The sequence below is a fragment of the Mus caroli genome, chromosome 12, assembly GCF_900094665.2.
Source record: "Mus caroli chromosome 12, CAROLI_EIJ_v1.1, whole genome shotgun sequence".
Lineage (NCBI taxonomy): Eukaryota > Metazoa > Chordata > Mammalia > Rodentia > Muridae > Mus > Mus caroli.
In genome coordinates this window covers 77,448,613-77,469,031 of record NC_034581.1, presented here as the reverse complement: position 1 = coordinate 77,469,031, position 20,419 = coordinate 77,448,613, and the positions used below count along the sequence as shown (strand labels likewise).

At 46.2% G+C, this 20,419-nt stretch overlaps 1 protein-coding gene and 1 long non-coding RNA gene across 9 annotated transcripts in view; one reads left to right on the top strand and one right to left on the bottom strand.

The window, feature by feature from the left end:
- Positions 1 to 20,419, bottom strand: part of Rgs6 (regulator of G protein signaling 6) — a 516,963-nt gene that overhangs the window by 72,014 nt on the left and 424,530 nt on the right. For all 8 annotated transcript variants that reach the window (XM_029484451.1, XM_029484450.1, XM_021178714.2 and 5 more), the window contains exons 9-12: positions 18,057 to 18,138; positions 16,587 to 16,661; positions 14,501 to 14,599; positions 13,436 to 13,497 (exon numbers count right to left, since the gene is read on the bottom strand). In XM_029484451.1, the coding sequence (XP_029340311.1) occupies positions 13,436 to 13,497; positions 14,501 to 14,599; positions 16,587 to 16,661; positions 18,057 to 18,138 (318 nt within the window). The remainder of the gene's footprint in view (positions 1 to 13,435; positions 13,498 to 14,500; positions 14,600 to 16,586; positions 16,662 to 18,056; positions 18,139 to 20,419) is intronic.
- LOC110306684 lies at positions 413 to 19,027 on the top strand. Its single transcript, XR_002379307.2, has 3 exons — positions 413 to 565; positions 18,200 to 18,333; positions 18,977 to 19,027. It is a non-coding gene; the product is annotated as an uncharacterized LOC110306684 (long non-coding RNA).

Genomic DNA, 20,419 nt, shown 5'->3' with positions numbered 1-20,419 from the left:
TTGTAAGCTGAGCAAACCATTTTTCTCTTAAAGTTAACCTTTGTCAGGGTGTTTGATCACAGCGACAGGAAGGAAAACTAGGATGCATGTGTACGAACCTGCATGAACATGCACACGCGGGCACTCACGCACTCAGGCACGCACGCACGCACGCACATACGTACGCATGCGCCATAATGAAGATAACTGCTAATGCTCGTTTGAAAGGTGGCTGTCAATTTCCTGACACCTCAGAGCCTCCTTGCCCTCCTAAGTACAGAGCATCCACCAGCATGGCAGAATGAGTGGCTCACACGGAAGGCTTTTGTTTCAGTTCTTGGCTGGGTCATTTATCTGATCTCTATCAAGTTCACACTATTGTACACAGTAGCCTAGTTGAATACTCAAAACCACTGTGATTAAAATAATTTTGAAAAAAATTTTTTTGGAAAAAAAACCAGGAAAATATTTTAAATAATCCTGAACATCATCTGCAGATGCAGATACATAATTGAAGCCACTATGCACACTGGAGACTCATCGTCGCCTGTTCCGTGAGCCTCCGTTGAGGTTTGCATCCTGACAGGTAGGGACTCATCTGAAAGAACTTTATAGAGTAGCAAGAATAAAGTTCTGGGAAAGTGTGCTCGGGAAGGACTCCTGTTGGACAGCCCACAACAGTAGCCACTCCATTGTCACTGGACTAATTTTACTCACCCTGAAAGAAATGACATTGATGTCACAAATTACCACACACTTAGTAGCTTAAATAGTGTGAGTGTGTACTCAGCTCTGGAGGCCAGAAGTCTGCGATCAAGGTCTCAGCAGGACTGTGATCCCTCCTGAGATTCCAGAGTCCATTCTTGCTAATTGATGATTCTTGAGGCTCCAGGCAGTCCAGTGTCTGTCTGTCTGTCGGTCTGTCTCTCTCTCTCTCTCCCTCTCTCCTCTCGTCTCTAGTGGCCTTCTTCTCTGTCTGCAACTTGACCTCTTGTCTCATTTCATCCTATCTCCCCTCACTCCTTCCCTCCCTTCTCTTCCTGTCCCTTCCTCCTCTCCCTTCTCCTTCATTCCCCTCCCCTCTCTTCTCTTCCCTTCTATTTCCTTCATTTCCTAATATAAATAGTTATCATTGGCTTAAGGTTCTTCTAGAAAACCCATATCTATATCTAATTTATATTTAATATATATTATTTGAAAAATTCATACATGTGTACAATGTATTTTGCTCAAATACACTCCTATCCCCCATACCCTCCAACTCCTTCCATTCCCCATCTCATTCTATACTCCCAAGTTCATGTACTCTTTCTTCATAACCAATAGAGTCCACTTAGTGCTGCTGGTATGTGCCTGGGTGCATGGGCAACCTACCAGGGCCACTTAGTCACATCTGCAAGGATGCTTCCCCCACGTGGGGCCACACTTGCAGGTCCCACAGGTCAAGACCTGGACATATCTGTTTGGAGAGAGAGGGTAGAACTATTCAACCCCCTAGCAAGGCAAATGTAAACAGTAGGGGTTTATAGAGGACAATACTAGGTCATCTTACTGTTTGGAGTTGTCACCAACAAACCTACATTCTGTTCAAGGAGTGAGAATGACAGGCCCTGCTGAGGTATTCCTGAGTGTCTGAGGGATGAGGAGATACTGGGAGCTTCTCTGATTATGAGACCCTTGGCTATCCATGGTGGTATTAGAATGAAGCAAACAGTTCATGGGTCTTCCTTCCTTCCTTCCTTCCTTCCTTCCTTCCTTCCTTCCTTCCTTCCTTCCTTCCTTCCGCCATGGTCTCTCTTTCCTTACAGGATATCTGCCCTGGTCAATACAAGAATGTCTTCCTTAGTTGGCTTTGTATCTCAAAGAAAAGATATCTGCTTGACAGCTCAAGGCAAAAAAGTGAGACATCCTTATCAACTAGATTACACATTGGGATTTTTTTTTTTAAATTAGAAACAGGCTTTCCTGGAAGAGACAGTGGGACTGAAACAAGCAAGTTTTCTGTTCTTCTTTCCTCTACTCTTCTTAGGTTTCTGAGAGTTGGGCTGGGATTTCCAACCTGAAAGGAGGCATCCAACTCCATAGGTCAGGGCCCAGGGCTAAGTCTCTGGGTGGAGCTCTGAATGAGAACAGTGTCAATGTCAGAGCAGGAGAAAGCCCCAGGAAAGGCTGGATGAGAACTCAGGGAGCCCTTGGGCATTCACAACAGTGAGGCTGCCTGTCTGACAGCACACAGGCAATGGAGGCCACTGTCTAAAACCATCCTATGACAGCAGAATCTCAAAGGACCAGGCAGTAACTAAGAACTGTGAGGATTCAGCCATCTTGACAGACAGGTTTTAAACGTCGTCTTTTTAGAGATATTTGAGAGCAAACTGGGAATGGATGTATTTTCAGAGAAGCGAGTAGAAGAGGGCTGATGAGACTGAATGGTGGTTTGGGTTCAAGACAGTGGGGCCGAGGGCACAAGGCAGGGCTCTGTAACAGGCAGTAGGCATGTGAATGGAACTGTTCCCATGGCCAGGTCTGCATCATGTTCCCTGAAGTAGGGTCCAGACAAGCATCAGGATAGACTTAGGAGGAACACGTGGGAGAAGTGTAGAAGCCTCTCACTGAAACCCTGGTAATCTGGACGTGAATTAAGACAATGACTAAAGTTAATGCCACGGTAACAGCAATAGGTGGAATTAGTCAGAGGGAAATGTGAAGTTGGATAGAGGCTTCATAAGGGGTCAGGGAATCACATGGCCAAGTGTACTCCAGTGTTATATTTCATGGAATTGGTTGAGTTGTCAGAAGCAGCCATGTATGTCCACCAGAGGAAAAGATGCCTAGAGATACAGGGATGCTAAAGGTGATAAAGATGAATGGTCTGATGTAAAGAGCCTCAGAGAAAAGGAGACATTGGGTTGTGTGTTTGTTCCTAATAATACTGTAATAAATTACCCCAAACTCAATAGAATAAGATAGCATTAATGTATCAGCCTAGTCCTGAGGACCAGAGTCTGGAGTGGGACTCACTGAGTTAGAACTGCTGCCAGGTGGGTATGATTTCTTTGGGGTGGGGAACATTCTAGAAAGGAATGCATCTTCTTACCCCATCCAGCCTCTAGGGACTTACCACTTGCCTTGGCTTATGGTCTTTTCCGTCTCCAAAGCCACAAATGGCCGACTGAACCTTTACACATTCCACCTCACCGCCACTGATGTCTCTGGCTTGCCTGTCTAGCTTTTAAGGACCCTTATGATAACAGCTGACCCACCCATGTGATGAGGTAATGCACATATTTTAAAGTGTACTTCTTGGCAGCCTTAACTCCACCTGCAGTCTCTATTTCTCTTTCCATACAGCATAAGCCTGACTGCAGGCATTAGAATGTGCTCATCTCTGAAGGACCACATTTCTGCCCACCATGGGTGTCACTTTGGTACAGAAGCCAGGAGACACAGTCACCTCCAGAAAGAAGTGCATTTACATATATACACACATATAACACAATATATATATGCATATATATATATGAATATGAGAGAAAATTTGATGCCCATTTTTCAGAATCTGACTTATGTTGCTTAGCATGGTGCTCTCTGGAGTGATGTGCATTTTCTTGAACACTCATATCAGTGGCTCTGCAAATATCACAGTCTGTTGCCTCCATTGCTCTGCTGTTTTTTGAGGGTGCTGGTATTCCCAGAGAGAGTGAGACAGGGCTCCTTCTACAATTGGGATAATGGAGGATGAAGAGGAGATGAGAAAATTCCTCATACCAGGGAGACAGGAAAGGTTGTCTGCCTCTCTTCCCTTCTGCTTCTCCACCTCATCTGTCACAAGGTCTGAGCTCCAGGCCTGTGCCTGCCTTCTTGTCCTCTTTCCTTCCATTTGTTCTCAGGGTGGAGGTGGCTGGGGGGGGGGGAAGCTTATTCTTGGGGGCTAGAGTTTCTCAGGTGAGGATACAGGAAGAAAACATGGGGTTGACCATCTATACGGGATAAGATCATAATGGAGAGATTGAAAGGCTTAGGATTTGCTTCTAGATGACTCAGTGCACACTGACATACACACATCATGCTGCTGACAAGCTCTGCTCCTGGCCACTGTTGATTTATCCAGGGCCACCTACCTACCCTGGGTGGGGCCCAGTGTGCTTTCTCGGAAACTGCAGAGAATGGAGCTTGTCACATCTTCTAGGTCATGTCTCTAATAAGAGATCCTGAGGCTTCACAGAAAGGAGACAGGGCCAGTTAGTGTCTGAGAACTCTGAGATGCTAAAAGTCCTGGCCCTTCCTGAGCATGGCTGCCAGTCCCATGCCGAACTCCGAAACACCTCTTCGAGTTCTGAGAGCCAATACATTCTCCTTTTGTCTGAGCCTGAGTATACATGGATGTTGCTCTGCTTTGAAACCTAACAAATATCCTTGAGATGGGGATGAAGGTAATGGGTGCATGAAGACCAAGCTCAATAAAACAGCCATGTTCAGCATTGACTGGGTAGGCTGTCAGTATCCCAGGTCATGTGCAGATCACAAGATGAAATGCCAGGCAGGCAAGGAAGGAGGCAGGCACGGCTGATATTTGTGTCTAAAGTCAATACTGACGACCACAGAAAGGCTTGGGGAATGGCATCAGAAGCAAAGAGAGATACACCCAGAGGGATGTAAAGGGCTATGTAAGCTGCCCAGTGCATCTGCACACAAGCACTGATGGTCCATAGGTGTTCGGATGTGACAGTGAAATAGAAAGTGAATATAAGAAATCTGGCAGAAGTCCATTAGGAACAACACCTGTCATTCAGCACTTTAGAAACTCTCGGCCTCTCACCCCTGACTCCTAACGAGCGACTTGTTTTCTTATTTCCAAATGGCAAATTCTCACATCCTTAGAAGAGATTAACCGATCGGGTTCTGGCAGAGATGCTGCCTGCCACTGCTAGAGGCTTACAGCTGTCTTGTCGGTGTAGACGTGGATATAGCTGATTTGTCTGTATATCTGTCTCATCTTCCTAAACAAGTGCTGCCAGGGTGGACTCTCTGTGGCCAGTGCATCCTTTAATGCAGTATCCACCACCTGCTGAAGTCATCAGGCCCCACTGCATCATCACAGGACAATACCAGCACAGAGCTGGCAGCAAAGACATCTTGCCTTCTTTTGTTTGTTCAAGACAGTGTCCCATGACTCACAGGCTGATCTTGAACTTGGTATGTAGCTGAGGATGGCCGTGAACCTTTGAGCTTCCTGCCTCCATCTCCTGGGTGCCATGGTTACAGGTATGTAACCTGGTCTATGGGATGAACTTGGTCTGTCTCTGGGATGCTGGAGATTGAACCCAGAGCTTCATCTATGCTAGGCAAGCACTCTACCAACTGAGCTTCATCATGACCGTCCCTGCAAAGTCAGTTCCTAATTATACTCACCTTTCAAGAGGATGAAGAAGTTATTGATTTTAGGTTGTAATTAGAGGCCACCTTGATATATTTGGAGAGGAAGGACATAATGAAAGAAAGTGACTTCAGAAAAACACCTAGTCTACCCACTTGAGAAGGCTTGGGGGCAAGTTTTAGATTCCATCCTCTCTTCCTTAACGGAAAGACTCATCATTTCCTTCTGAGTTATGAGATATGACATACACACACACACACACACACACACACACACACACACACACGCACACACACACACACAAACATTTAGTATGTAGTCCAGAGAAAGAACAGGTGCTGTCTCCCACCGTGAAACAATACATAGCAGGGAGTCTCTAGACTAGTCCCTGGCCCAGCACACATGTGATTTTGGCAGAGACGTTGAAAAGGCACAGACATTGGTAATTGCTACAGAAAAGGTGCTGTGAGGTATGGCTGGAAGCTGTAGACAGCATTAAAGCCAGAAGTGGAATCTGAAACGCTGTGCCCCCACTTCAGGAATACACTAAAATGTGCTAAGGCATTTATTTATAAAGTCAGAGCCTTCGAGAGAGCAGGAGACCCCAAAGTGTAAGAGGGTGAAGAGGGGTCATGCTTGCTCCCTTTTTTGGGTGTGTGCAATTTCTAAACAGTGATGCTTAGAAGGCAAGTGGGACAGGAAGGACCTGAAGGGAGAGGGGAGGGAGATACAGAGCCCCTCTACAGGTGGGGAGGGAGGAAGGCAGGAGAAGATGGGTGGGTGGGGGACAGAACACCCTTACTGGAGGCTACCCAGAGACACAGTATTCAGGAGGAAAAACCTGGGCGGAGTGAAGGTGAACGTAGCCCTCTGAGACGAGAGTGTGTGTCTGGAGCTTCACCGGCCTCTCTTTATTCCACAGGCTACAGACTCCAGATTTTGGCCTGAATAGGGATGGATGACCTTGGCTATATGGTGACTTCTTGCCATTCCTTTTCTACTGATTAAGATGGGCTGGGAAGTGAAAGGATCTCACAATTTCTCAAACCCCATGAAAGCAGAGCTGTATTGGCCTCCTCCGCACCCTCCCCTGAATTTATCACCAGACATTAAGTTCACAGACTACTATCATCACCCTAGCAGATTTTTAATAGAGCCTTGGGGTATCCGGTTCCTTGCTGTCTTATCGCATTTCATTAATTACATTTCATGATCACCGAGGGTCAGGAGGCAGAGGAGGAACCAGCATCCAATTTTAGGGAGCAGCAGCAATCTCAGAGATGGGCAAGCAAGATGATGTTAAAAAAAAATCAATTCAGCAGTCAGCTGTGACACACTAAGGACTCCCAGGAATGGAGTAAAGGTGGGCCAAGCACTGCAAGCAGGCATAAAAATGAGACAACTTGATCTTTCTGTGTGCAGATGCTATGCTGGGACCTGAGGCAGTACCCCGGTTACTGTGGTGTCCCCCAGCATCGCTAGGCTTGGGAAGAACTCTCTGTGCTGTGGGGAGATCAGAGATGCCAGGCAACTGGAAGCTGAGATGTATAGAGTTCTGTACAAAACTGTATAACACTGCTGCTAGCCATGGGAGGCTTGGGTGGGTGGATTAAAATACATAAGCCTGGGACTCCTGCAAAGAGGAGGAAGACCTCATGTCTTTGGCAACTTCATCTATCTGGAGAAGTCACCATAGAGTATGTTATAGTTTGGTTCTTAAAGGTCCTCCAAAGCTATGTATGAAAGACTTGGTCAGCATGAGGCAGACCCTAGTGGAAGAATGAAGGTCGCTGGGATTGGGCGCTTGAAGGAAATATTGGGACCAGACTTCTCTTCTCTTCTCTCCTCTCCTCGCCTCGACTCACCTTGACCCGCCCCACTCCTCCCCTTCTCTCCCCTCCCCTCCCTTCCTCTCCCCCCTCTCTTCTTTCTCCTCTCCCATGCCCTCTCTCTCTTCTCCCTCCCATTCACAGCTACCAGCTTTATTCCACTATGCCCTTACCACTTGACAGTCTTCCTAGGCACAGGCCCAAACTGATGGGGCCAAATGAGCCTGGGTCGAAACTTCTGATCTATGAGCTCAAATACAATCTCTTTCTTCTAAGTTGATTCTTTTTGGTATTTGGTCACAGTTAACAGGCAGGCGACTAACACAAAGGTCTCATTGGAGTCTCTAGGAGAAACACACTCCATGCCTCCAAGTTTACTGTCATTAAGAAAAACATGGCTCGTGGGAAAGAGCTTTTACACTGCCCTTAGGACAGTAGTTCCCAGTCTCCTAATGCTGTGAATCTTTAATACAGTTCCTCGTGTTGTGGTGACTCCCAGCCATACAATTATTTCATTGATACTTCATAACTGTGATTTTGCTACTGTTACGGACCATAAGGCAAGTATCTGATGTACAGGATACCTGGTATGCGACCCCCATGGGGGTCACGACCCACAGGTTGAGAACCACTGCTTTAGACTCAGGGCCATTGTGACATCACTGTCTGCTGTGGCAGACTGGTTTTAAAAATGGGCTGTAATACTCAGGCCTTTTAATCTTATCGGGGGTTTGTGACCTGGGTTTTGCATGAGTATGCTTTGTTCCTGTGTTCTTGTTGTTTCTGTGCGAGTGATATCAAACTAGCCGGCTTGGGGATGATAGTTCATGTAAAAGAGAGTACAAGTGCCCTTGTTGAAGCCGTCCTACATGATCAGAAGCCATATACATGAGACAGTCAGCCAGGATCAGCAGAGCTTCCTACCCAGTCTACAGCTGCGAGCAAATGTGCAGCTTAGCTCATGCAACCAGTTGGCGAATAGACACCTGAGAAAGAATGAACGCACATAGAGTAATGGCCTCTCCTACATTCTATTGTTCCAGCAACTACAGTTACCCATGATAAGCCACAGTCCGGAAATATTAAGTGGAAAAATCCCAGGAACAAATAATTCATGAGTTTTAAAGTCACGCACTGGCCCGAGCAGTGTGATAATATCTCCACCCAAGACAAGAGTCTTGCCCAGTGTTTCCATGCTGTATATCCTACCTCCCGTTAGTCACTTAGTTTCTACGTGTGCTATCGGATCCACTGTTGTGGACTGCGGTGCTGGTGTTCAACTAACCCTTGTTTTACTGAAGGCTGCCTCAAGTTAGGCTGTGCGTGTAATCCAGAGGCACCAAAGAAAAGCCGCAAAGCACATCCTTTGTTCCTTACACGAGCCCTCGAGAATTCCAAAAGAGGCTGCATTTACATCGCTGTTATACATTGCTATGATCGTCCTATTTTATTATGAGTTATTATTGATATCCAGGGTTTGTAGGCATAGGAGAAAATAGTGTATGTAGCATTTGGCAGTATTTGGCCATCCCTGGTGGCGGGTGGCGGGGGGGGGTAGTGGGGGGGATGGATGGATCTGCTGTGGGCAGAGGAAGGCAGCTATTGTAGTGTTAGGCTTCTGAATATAGAGGTTCTTTGTAAGTCACAGCTAACTGATAAGCCTTGTCTGTTACAGCCTGGGAAGACAGGATGCATGTTTAGAGAGAGAATATTACCTGTGGTGCAAGCTCTTGATCCCAGCACTCTTGGGGGGGGGGGGCAGGCAGAAGCTGATGAATCTTTGAGTTTGAGGTCTGAACTACAGAGTGAGTTCCAGGACAGCCAGGGCTACACAAAGAAACCCTGTCTCAAAAACCCAAAACCCTCAACCCAACCCAACCAACCAACCAAACAAACAAACAAAACAAAAACCAAAAAAATGAAAAACAGAACAAAAAAAAACAAAAAGAAAGAAAGAAAGAAAGAAAGAAAGAAAGAGAGAGAGAGAGAGAGAGAGAGAGAGAGAGAGAGAGAGAGAGAGAGAGAGAGAAAGAGAAAGAAAACCAAGACTAAGATGTAAGAATTTGAACCAGAGACTTAAAGAACACAGCACTCTAGGGCCATTTTGTGTAGGAGCTGTGTGTGCTGTCTCTGAAGAGCAGGGACTTAAAGGAGGTTTTTGTTTGTTTGTTTGTTTGTTTGTTTGTTTGTTTTAGTTTTTTGAGACAGGGTTTCTCTGTGTAGCCCTGGCTGTCCTGGCGCTCACTTTGTAGACCAGGCTAGCCTCAAACTCAGAAATCTGCCTGCTTCTGCCTCCCAAGTGCTGGGATTAAAGGCATGTGCCACCACCGCCCGGCTTAAAGGAGTTTAAAAGCAAACTATAAGTACACTGGCTCAAGTTATCCAGAAAAATGAGCTGGAAGGCAGTGTTCTTTCTTTAGGAAGGCAAGTTTGTGAGCCGCATTTAAGGAGGATCTTCACTTAAAATAGTTAAGACCAGAAAGCAGGGTAGTGAGCGGTGTGTATCTGGAACGTTGGTTTGAGTATATAGTGATCGTTATTTCGGAGTCAAGAACAGGGCTACACATTCAGGAAGTGCAAGAATCAGCCCAGGCAGCACACAGATGCCGTCTCAGGGGCACTTAAACACTGTTAGGCACAATGCACAGAATATTTGAAACTGTAATGAACCGAGGAGATCTAAAGAGCCAGTCCCTCCATACAGAACACCTCCCTCCTGGAAGAGGAGAGGGGATTGGTGTGTCTACAGGATAGGAAAAGGGGAACTGCACAGACCGAGAGCTTCCGTGCTGGCCTTGGGCAGTCTGCAGGGCTGTTGGAATAGGAGTCAGAGAGAGGAGGGAGAGAGGCTGGCTGGGAAGACTTGCATTAACACAGAACTGTCATCTTCAAGGCCAGTCTCCCTCCTCCTTCCATCTCATATACCTGAGGTTTGCTCCTGTCAGAGGGACTGTTAATCACCACTTTGGAAAATTACTAGTCCTTCCTGCTCGTGGGGAAGGGACCTGAGTGCCAAGGACTGGAGCCAGGCCTCAAGCTTGGGCTCACTCCTTAACCCTGTGGGATAACCAGCAACACTATCTCCTCTTCTCAAGCAGAAAAGCAGAGAAAGAGAGACGGAGCAACTTGCTTCATCAAGAACACAGGAAATGGCGGAGGAGGCAGGAATCAAACCTCCCTAGTGGGTCCCGAAACACACTGGCTGACTGCTCTGTCCCTCTAACTGTCGGCTGCAGGTTTTAATCCTGCCCAGTTCTTGCTTTTGCAAAACTGGCCGCCGGTATCACCAGCAACAGCTTCTTACCTCTTGGGTTCTTAGGCAACTGAGTGGAAAAAAAAAAGGCAGGGACCTTTCCTCAGGGGGACACAATTCTAATTAACACTTATCACCTGGAGCAGGCCCAGGGAAACCGGATCCCAGACATGGGACTGTGTGGCTCACCCAGGAGATCTCAGTTTTCGCCTCTGGCCAGCTGCCAGTGCCACCACCCGAGCCCCTCCTGGCAGAACACAGCAGCTGACAGGCTAGGCCCGGGCCGCTTTATCTCCAGCAAACACCCGGCTGCTCTCCCCCCACTGCTCTCTGGGAGTTTGCTTGTGGCTCTAATGAAAACCCTTACGTCGAATTGAAGAGTTGTCAGTTATAAATTCCAGCCTCTGCTGGGGTTGGACTCCTGGAAGTTTCTGGCTGGGGACTTGCGGTTGGAATAAGCCCTTGTGTGAGCACCTCTCCAGTGTAATTAGATGTACCAGCTGGGGCTCCTCCCACACAGCCCATAAACAAACAAACAATGGGACCTGCCAGACTCCCTGCCTTTGCTACGGGCCCTCCTGGGACATATCACCTACCACATTCTGACTGGTATCTCACAATAACTGGTGTAGGCTTCTCCAGTCACCCCAAAGATAAGATAAAGCTGAAACTCAGAGGTCCCCTCTGAAGTGAGTTCCCAGGCTACGTAGCTGCAAATAGCGTTCCCAGAACCTTAGACACCAGATTCGTCCCCTTAAAAGCTCAAAGTACAGCTTGCTTAAGTCGCCCCTGGGTCCATGCCTAGGGCTTGGGTTTAGGAATTCCCATTGCTTAGCTCTCCATCCTGGCCTTGGAACATTGACCCTGGACATGGGAACCTGATGAAAGATGCTCTGTATACACTCTCTCCTAAGAGCCCTTCCAAGTCAGATATGACCATGCATACAGATACTGCAGCCTGCCAGGTCAGCCATTTCTGTACCTTGCCTCCCAAACAGAGGCTTGATGGTCTCACAGCCACAGCACAGGAACGTTGAGGCAACTTCAGCAGCTTTGCTCTTGGCTCTTTGTAGGTGGGAGGCAAAGGTATCCTCAGTTTGGAACAGAAAGGTACTTTCAGAGGCTGGTGTGCTGGCCAGGAGTCCCATATTTTGACAGCGAGGACAAGAAGCCTCCTGTAGCCTAGCCTGCAGCTGTCAATACCTGGGACTTTAGAATAACTGCTCTCTGTGTGATGGGAGCTTCAGCCATTGGCACTGTGAGAGGCATTTGCATGATGGAACGCAGGAACACCATAATTCTTAACGGGGGCAACTTTGCTGCTGCTGTCCCTTTGCACATTTACTAATGCTCTGCAGCATTGCTGGTTGTCACAATGGTGAGATGACACTACTGGCCTCTAGTGGATAGAGGTTAGGAGTGCTGTATAACATTCTGAGACATAGGATAGGAACTTAGAAATGCAACAAGCCATCGTCTGGCCCAGAATGTCAACAACTAAGTTTACTATTAAAAGTCCACAATGCCTCAGCTCTTAAGAATACAAACTGCTTTTTCTAGGGAACCCCAGCTAGGTTTCTTGTACCCACACTGGGCAGCTAACAGCCACTTGTAATTCCAGCTCCAGGGGACCCAATGCTCTCTTCTAGCATCTGTAGGCAGTTGCACTCCTGTGCATATTTCCATATATACATATACACATATACTCATAAATATATATGCACATATACTCATATATATAACATATACTCATATACACACATGTACTCATAATTTAAAAAATTAAATCCTTATGACTGGACCCAGAGGTAATTCCAGTTCCTCAGGAGGATCCCAAGTTCAAGGCTTGCCTGAACTGCAGAGGGAGATCAAAGAAATCCCAGGTAACTTAGTGAGATTCCCTTTTCAAAATAAAAAGGAAATGAAGGCCTTGGAAACACAGGTTAGTAGTAATACCTCACCCGCCCACAGTGTGTGAGGTTCAATTCCCAGTACTAGAACAATAACAACAAACATAGAAGATGGAGTGCACATAGATACACATACAGGGCATATATACAAATCAACATAAAAATGCCATAAGTCCTTGGTATCCTGAGAAGAACACTAATCCAGGCTTTGGATTTGAGGTTGGAGTTTTCTAAGTTCCCATTTGTCCAGAGAGAAGGTGTAGGTTACCCAAGGGGTCAGCAGAGAAAGCCTTAGAGGTGGGTCACACAGCTAGTACCCCGCATGCTCTAAATTTCAAGAACTCAGTTTCTCTGATACACAGTAAATAGCCTGACTTACATCCTGGATCCCATCAGAAATTGGACACTGCTTTTACAGCAGCATAGAGATGAATAAGTGTTAAGTTCTGGCTGCCTGATTAGATTTATTCCACACAGAATCCCCAGGTTATATCTTCACTGAAAGGTTAAAAAAATGGATCATTTAGTTGATAAAATTGAGTCTCCTATGAGGTAACAGAGTGGAACCAGCTACCAGCGCAGGTTATAGCCCAGGAGCTGTTGGGGAGGCCAGGCTGCAGGGGCTCGATGTTTGCTTTACAGTCGGTGCAATGCAGTTCAGCAGGTGTTGGTATGTGGAGGAGGGACATCTTTCCAGGATCTAGTCCCCTCCTGTGTATGCGGCTGCCTCAAAGGGCTCACATAACTTCTTTCCCTTCGTAAAATGAATCTGAGCGTTTTATAGCTGAAAAGGGAGTGATTCCATTTGGATCAACCAAGGGACTGAGGGCAAAGGTGAATGATGGAGTTTTTTTAGAGGTGTTCTTCCCTGATTGACCAGGTTCCATGGTAGAAGCATAAGGGAGTGGGTCTTGCTCAGGCTCGGAGGCCTGTTAGCTACACTCACACAGGGCCTGGGGATTGTATACATCAGACTGAAGGAGTGAGTATGGGCTGTCTCCTGAAGCTGAACGTACTTGTTAACCCTGTGACATTTCTCCTTTATAAAATATGCACATGGTAATAATATCGGCAGGGAGCAGCGTACCTTTCAGCCACTTTGGACATTTTCAAACAATGTCTGTCAATCTGTGCATTCAAAAACGTTATCTGGAGGGAAAAAGAGAACATAGGTGCTGAGGCCAAAGTAGAGCTTGATTCTCTTTCATTCCGTGAACCCAAGTCCTGCAATCACACCCAGGTCTAAACCACTCCGTGGACAGCACTGTTACCTTGTAGCTCAAACTCCAGCAACCGATTTGCCCTTTTGGGAACCCCTGCCACACTTTGGATTCTAAAACAGGTTAGCATCTCACTTTCACCTGTTCATACGTATCATTTCATTTTTACTTTTCTCCCAAACTATTCAATCAAAAGATAGCACATAGTCAAAAACATCGGCAACAGAATAGATAGACAATATGTATACTACAAGAGTATAGTTTGGGCTAAACCCCTGTAATAGTTCCTCTGCCCAGTTTCCATGTATTTATCACACTCATGTGCTGGCTGTGTTTAACTAGAATCAAGTATTTTGCATCTGTCTGTTTCTTTCTTCCCACCTAGCCATAAGCTTGTCAGAAAAAGGCATCTAAAGTGACACCTTTGCCTGGCCCATCAGAAGTCAGCAAAACATAATAAAGAGTAGACTTCAGAAGGGAGTGACGTCCTTAGCCACTCTCTGTTAATCCGGCTTCCTCATCAAGACACAAACTAATATGTGAGTTATGAGTTGAAAGTGATGCTGCGATGACTTTGGGATGGAGCACTCTTTATTGTTGATGTCCTCCCTTGGAGTCTTAGCATTATAGAGGTATATAGAGAGTGGTCCTGGACTGGTGCATTCTGGGAATTCATTATAATGTTAACTCCTCCAGGATGGGATGTCTACCTTTCCCTCCCTATGTCTCACAGCAGGCACTCGGGAACTCTGACCTCAAAAGCCAGCTCGCAACTGAGATAGCTCGGTCACACCCCTTCCAATATCTGCTAGGGATCCACGGTGGAGAGTTTCTCACTCTTTCTAAAAGTGTCACCCATGGCACACACAGGTTGAAGTCATCCAGCAGCTGGATTCTGCCGCTCGTGGATCACACTTCGAGGATTCACTCACCTGTTTTCGGATGTCATCTTTTGTAGTTTTCCTGATTGGCTGGCTTGGTATGTGCACTGGACTCTGTGACTGGGTCTCGTCTGTCACACCATATACTGACTAGAAGACGAAGCAAAAATATGAATTGCATACCCTCAGTGTCATGGGTGCCTTGGGAGCCAACCCTTCATCTCTTTCTTTTAATATCTCTCTGGCATCCAGCCAAATGACTTGACCCTGAATTTCTCCCATGGTAGACTTCTGAAGGGACCACATCCTCTTTGGGCTACAACAGCGAGGAAATCCTTCATTTCCTTGAGCTAAAATGGTTTCTATGTGTAGCACTGTTTCTCTAAATACAATCCAGAGGCCAACGGACCTTAAAGCATCCATTGGGGGTCTTTAGTCAAGAGGTACATTGCTGAGTCCCACCCCAGACTGACTGAATCACAATTTGGGAGTCTGCACTTTAAACAAACACCTCAGGTGATTTGTGGTCAACATTGAGCTTAAGGACAACAGCTGGAAGGACAACAGCTGGAAGGTACATTCAAAAGTCTCCCATGGGTCTCCTGCTGTCCAGCAGATAACATGCACCCCCTGGTACAGGGTCGAGATGGAAGCCTTCCTGGTTCATGCTCCTTTTAAATTAAGTAGCTTTCTGGCCTCCGTTTCTGCACAAGTCTACAGCCATGGCTGCTTTTCAAGTAGTTTGTGGTGTTATGAAGAGGGACAGAAACAGCCCCAAAGGACATGCTGTGCATAGCTGAAATCTACATAATTATGAAGGCTCAGATGTTACACATGTTGCTGTATAAAACTCTGGGATCTTAGAATTAGGGCGATTAAAGACTAAGTAAGGACATCAAGACTAGGTTTGAAATATAGTATTGTTATTTACCCAATGATCAAATAACATAAGTAATTTCAAGAAGTACATACCTGGGGTTTCAGTCTCTGTATCTCCCTTTCTCTCTCCCCTCCATCTGTCTTTCTCTCTGTCTCTATCTCTCTGTCTTTGTCTCTGTCTCTCTCTCCTGATACATACCCGTTCACACACACATGCACACATGTACATACAGCACACTGCTAATCCTTGTCTAAATATCTGAAATCTTCTCAAATCCCAAATCCCACAAGAGGAAAATTCTATACCTCATCTCACAGAATAGGTTCTGGTTAAAGCATAGGTACACTGAAAATAATACATAACATTACTTTTGGACTATATGCATAAGGTGGCTATGAAACGAGTATGCTTTGTACTCAGACTTGGGTCCTTCCCCTTAAGATAGCTTGAGAGGTAATCTACAGGCATCCCAAGCACTGAAACACTTCTGATCCGAAGTGCTCTGAATTCGTACTTGGTCATCGTGTGCATTGGCAATGGTTGAGGATGTCGCTAACCTTCTCAAATTAGTGTTAGAGAGCACAGCCACATCCTCCTGAAGCATGGTCTTTGGAGAGGGTGAATGGATGGATGGAGGTAGCCTGAGTATCCACAGGGATGCTGTGGCCACTGCCCGTTTTAGTCCAGTGAAATACAAGGGATCCTGGGGTCATTCAAAGTAGGGCAAGATGGTGACATGGGTTTGACAATTCAGCTCTATTTAAACACTCCCATTTGCTTCTAAGTACCAGGCTCTCTGTACCTGCAGCCTGCCCCTATTTTTTCCCCAGTGGTTTATTTTCTTCACTGCAACCTCCCCAGAGGCACCTTCTATTTACTCTTTATCTCAGAGGATCCTGCTTACATAAAGCCCCTGGGAGACCCCACTCTGTGTCAGCTACACCTCCTGGGCTCCTGAACTTACCTATTTTCCCTAATGCAGCACAGTGGCCCAAGGAGGCCTGCAGTCTGGTTTCATTCCCTTCAAAACTATGAGATTTCCCCCCCAAAACCTGCAACTGGACCTCAGCAATTTGCACAATGCCTAGAACATACCAGCCGCCACCCAACGAATATTTCTAGAATTTGTGAATAAAATTATTTTAAAAGACAAAGTGAGGCAGAATTACAAGCAGAAAAAAAAATCACTGTGAACACCCACCAGGAACAGAGGGCTATTCCCCACCAGGAAGTTGTAATTCAAGTCAACTAGCGAACCTTTTTAACCTTTTGTGGATTCTTCAAACGCCGACATTTTCTGATATCCATTTCTGTTGTGTTCACACAGCCTGGCTGAGAAGAAAAAAAAAATAGTATAAATTACTGAGTGAAAATTGTTTCCAATCAAATCCAGGTGGTCCTGTCAGACCTACTCCTCCCCTTTGCAGATAATGCTTCATCTAGTCATCTTGCCACAGTGCTTCTTTGTGGAGTTCTCACTGGAAATATAAAACCTGACCTTATAGTCAGGGCACCCTGGGAAGGCTCTAGTAGGCCTTCCTGGCATCACACCTATATTTCAAGTGGCCGCAGTGCTTTGGGCATAGCCTTTGCTATGCCCCATCTCTAACCACCTGAAAAAAAAGAAAGAAAAAACAAACATGTGTGGACAGGGAGGGGCTTTGTGGAACTGTTGCTTTTAATTGGTTTTTAGGAAAGTTGCAATAGTGTGTTCATTTTCAATTCCATTTCCTGAGGGCAATCAAGATTTGTTTTAATAATGTGAAATCAGAGATACAGTCAAGCCTCATTGTCTTCTGGTTTGTGAATTCATCTACTTGCTGAATTTTCTTTGTAACGTGCAAATCAAGGTTCTCAGAGCATAATGACCATTTACAGCCACGTGCAGAACACTCACTTTGAGTCACCCTCAGAACCATGCTCAGATGAGGCTGGACAGGGTAAAGCTCTGCCTTCCTATCCCACGCTGGACAGCAGCCTCTACAGCACTTATCTGATTCCAGGCTTTCTACAGTTTTGTGTTCTTCTTGGTGACTTTTCCATTTTCAGTAGCCTCCAGGCAGGGTGTCAGAGAATTGTAAAGTGTCCTAAGGGTAAAGGGGGCTCAGCTGTGCCATAGGAGAAAACAGAATGGCTGTGACCTTGCTTGAACTGAGTTCTGCCAGTCATGGGCTCACCACCATGTGCTAACCTTATCATATGAACAGTGGTGTCTTCACACAGGAATATGTGTGAGACAAAGCTACGTATTGGTCAAAGTATGTAAGCAGCTTCTCAAAGGAAGCCAGCTCACACAGGAGCAATGCTTCAATCTTCACTACTCCAGAGTTTGCAAAGACTTTCTATAGAACATGGCTACTGTAAGACTGAACAGTACATGGAAAGAATGTCTTAAGATTCAGGGCTTAATGATGGTGGAAATGAACATTGCTAATGGAAGGAATGGAGGTCTCAAAGACTCCAAAGCTCCGCTCTCTGCACTCCCATGGTTCCCCATTTCTGGTCCTACGTTTCCACCAGTGTATAATTTTTAAAAGCAGAATTGGCATTCCTCCAGGAGGCCTATGGAGAGAATGTGAACAGATGGAAAGGCCGACTTCACAAAACATAGCAACTCTCCTAAGGAAGGGTCATGTGGTCACCAAAGACGGGTGGGCATGTCCTGGGATCAAAGAAAAGAAAAAGGTAGGCGGGTCCCACTCGGGGAACCAAGCAGAGCTTCCTCACCACTGGCCTGTGGACATCCCAGAAGGCCCGTTCTTGGCTATCCAGAATTTTTCTTTCTGTCTTATCCTTTTTCCGGTCAATCCTGGAAGAATAAAGAGAGGAAGTGAGAGGTGTTTATGCTGTTTTCTCTTCTGCCTTCTCAGCATTCCCGCTCCTAGGAGCTAAGGTGCCCCTCGGAAACGCCACACTCCGAAAGAGATTGCAGATTAGCATTTGTGAGCACTGACCATGATGGGCAGACAGGAAGAGTGACCAGAAGCAGAGTCGCCCATGCGAGGTATGAAGATCTAGGTTACTAAGCTCTGAATTCTCTGTCCCTGCATGCGTGACTTGGTAGGAAGAGATGCAGCCACCTGGTTGCCAATTCTCCTTCCCAAACATGGAAGTTTAAACAGCAGGCAAAAACATCTGTGAAACGCTCCAGTTACTTGTTTTAAAAGTCACTTAAACCATCTGGATTTCTAAAGACAGTGTGGTGGCCCTAGCCTGGGACAAGACCCTAAAGATTAATATCAATGGCCTCAGTTGGGAAAAGCAAAAACTGCAGAAGGGAAATTAATGGATGACAAAGCCAGATCCTGTGTGTTCTGATCAGGAGTCACCCCCTGCCCCCAAAGCGTGTATCGCTCCATCATAAAAGTAAAATTCACCTCAGATTAATTGCCGTGTGACTTGTGGTTCTCAGCTCTCTTGGGAGCCCTTTAGTTTACTGGACTGAAATAAGCCCATAATCACCCTGTGATTTTTGTGGTAATTGCTGTGTACTTAAATGGCCCACAATTATTATGCAATCACGGAGTTAATCAGAAAAGTTAATGGAGAAAAACCATATCTGTAGGAAGTGACAGTCTCCACCTCTTTTATAACGTGGTGCCATTTGATTCTGGGAGAGCTAACCCATGCTTCTCTTTGCTTCCCAGGGACCTCAGTCCATCCAAACTGGAGCCTCCTTCCTGCCAGCACTCCCCCACTCTCCACCTCTACCTCCCAGGTAGTCTCACCCAGTCACTCAACACCTAGAACCTGGTCTCTGCCTTCCCTTAGGGCCATCTGGGAACACTGGATTGGGAAGAAAGAACCAACAGGTGGCTGGCATCATGGGTAGAGGGAAGGCAGAGATAACTGAGAGAGGGTGACAGCGATGAGGGCACGCAGACTGCTGGGCCAGACAACCTCAGTTCATTCCCAACGGTGGCCATTGGCGACCTGTCTTCACTCACACAACCCCCAAACTTGACCCTCAGCATTGAGTGGGTCCAACCACAAAGCATGGAAGTGCTTCTCTGAAGCCATAGCAGACTTGTTCACCTACAAGGAATCCTCAGAGAGAAGATCCCTGCATCCCCCATATCTTCCCATCCTTCCTGCATCCTCCTTTGGCTATTGGCACAGTTGACTAACCAGATACCATCACTATGAGAAAAGGGAGACCCTGGTCAGAGCGATTCCATGTCCCAGAATTCCATGGACCTGGGTGACAACCCAGTTTATGAGCTGGGGGAATATTCATTCCTCATGGCTCATGTTTCCTTGTGGAAGACGGAATCTCCATTTCCATGAGTGAAGATATAGAGAAAGCCCACTCTCCTCTTTTCTTCCTTCCCCCTCGTGTCCTCCATGGAAAATGAATGATCTAACTTTTTGGTAGATTGGAAGCTCACACTGGTCCTTCTAGGTTAGCCTGAGCTTAGAATATCTGTTCTCTGAGGTAAGCTTACAGGATTCAGCTCTGTCCTGGCAGAGGGATCCCATAGACACCCACCTCTGTGCACGAAATACTTAGCTCCTCATGCTTCACAACGTGGCTTCAGCAAGTGAACCCAGAAGCCTAAACTCTATGCATATTTTTCCATTAGTTTTAAGCTTTGCTCCTATATGGAAGACGGTGAGAATTAACCTATCTGTTCTTCTGAGTTTGGGCACCTGGTCCCAGCTATTGGAACTGTTTGGGGGAGAATGTGAAGTCCTTAAGAGGTGGGGTCTGGGTAGTGGTAGAGTGTCACTGGGAGCAGGCTCTTGGAGGGATAGCCCAGGCCTAATTCCGGTCTAGCAATCTTGGCTTCCTGATACTCTGTGATACAAGTAGCATCACATACACACCCTCTTCCATGATACATTGAAGCCTCCACAAACCATTTGCCCAAATGAACCTTTCTTCCCCTAAGTTGCTTCTGCTACAGAGTTGAAAAGAGCGATTAAGTTTCAACATGCCAACCTATGAAATCAAGATCTCTAATGAACCTGGCCTGGCATTTTCCAGGCTCTTATCCTGGAAGTCTTATGGAAATCTCCTGGGCAAATGGGTACATCTTTTAGCTCTGCAATTGGAAGGATCCTCCTTGTGTGATGAAATTGTCCCAGCA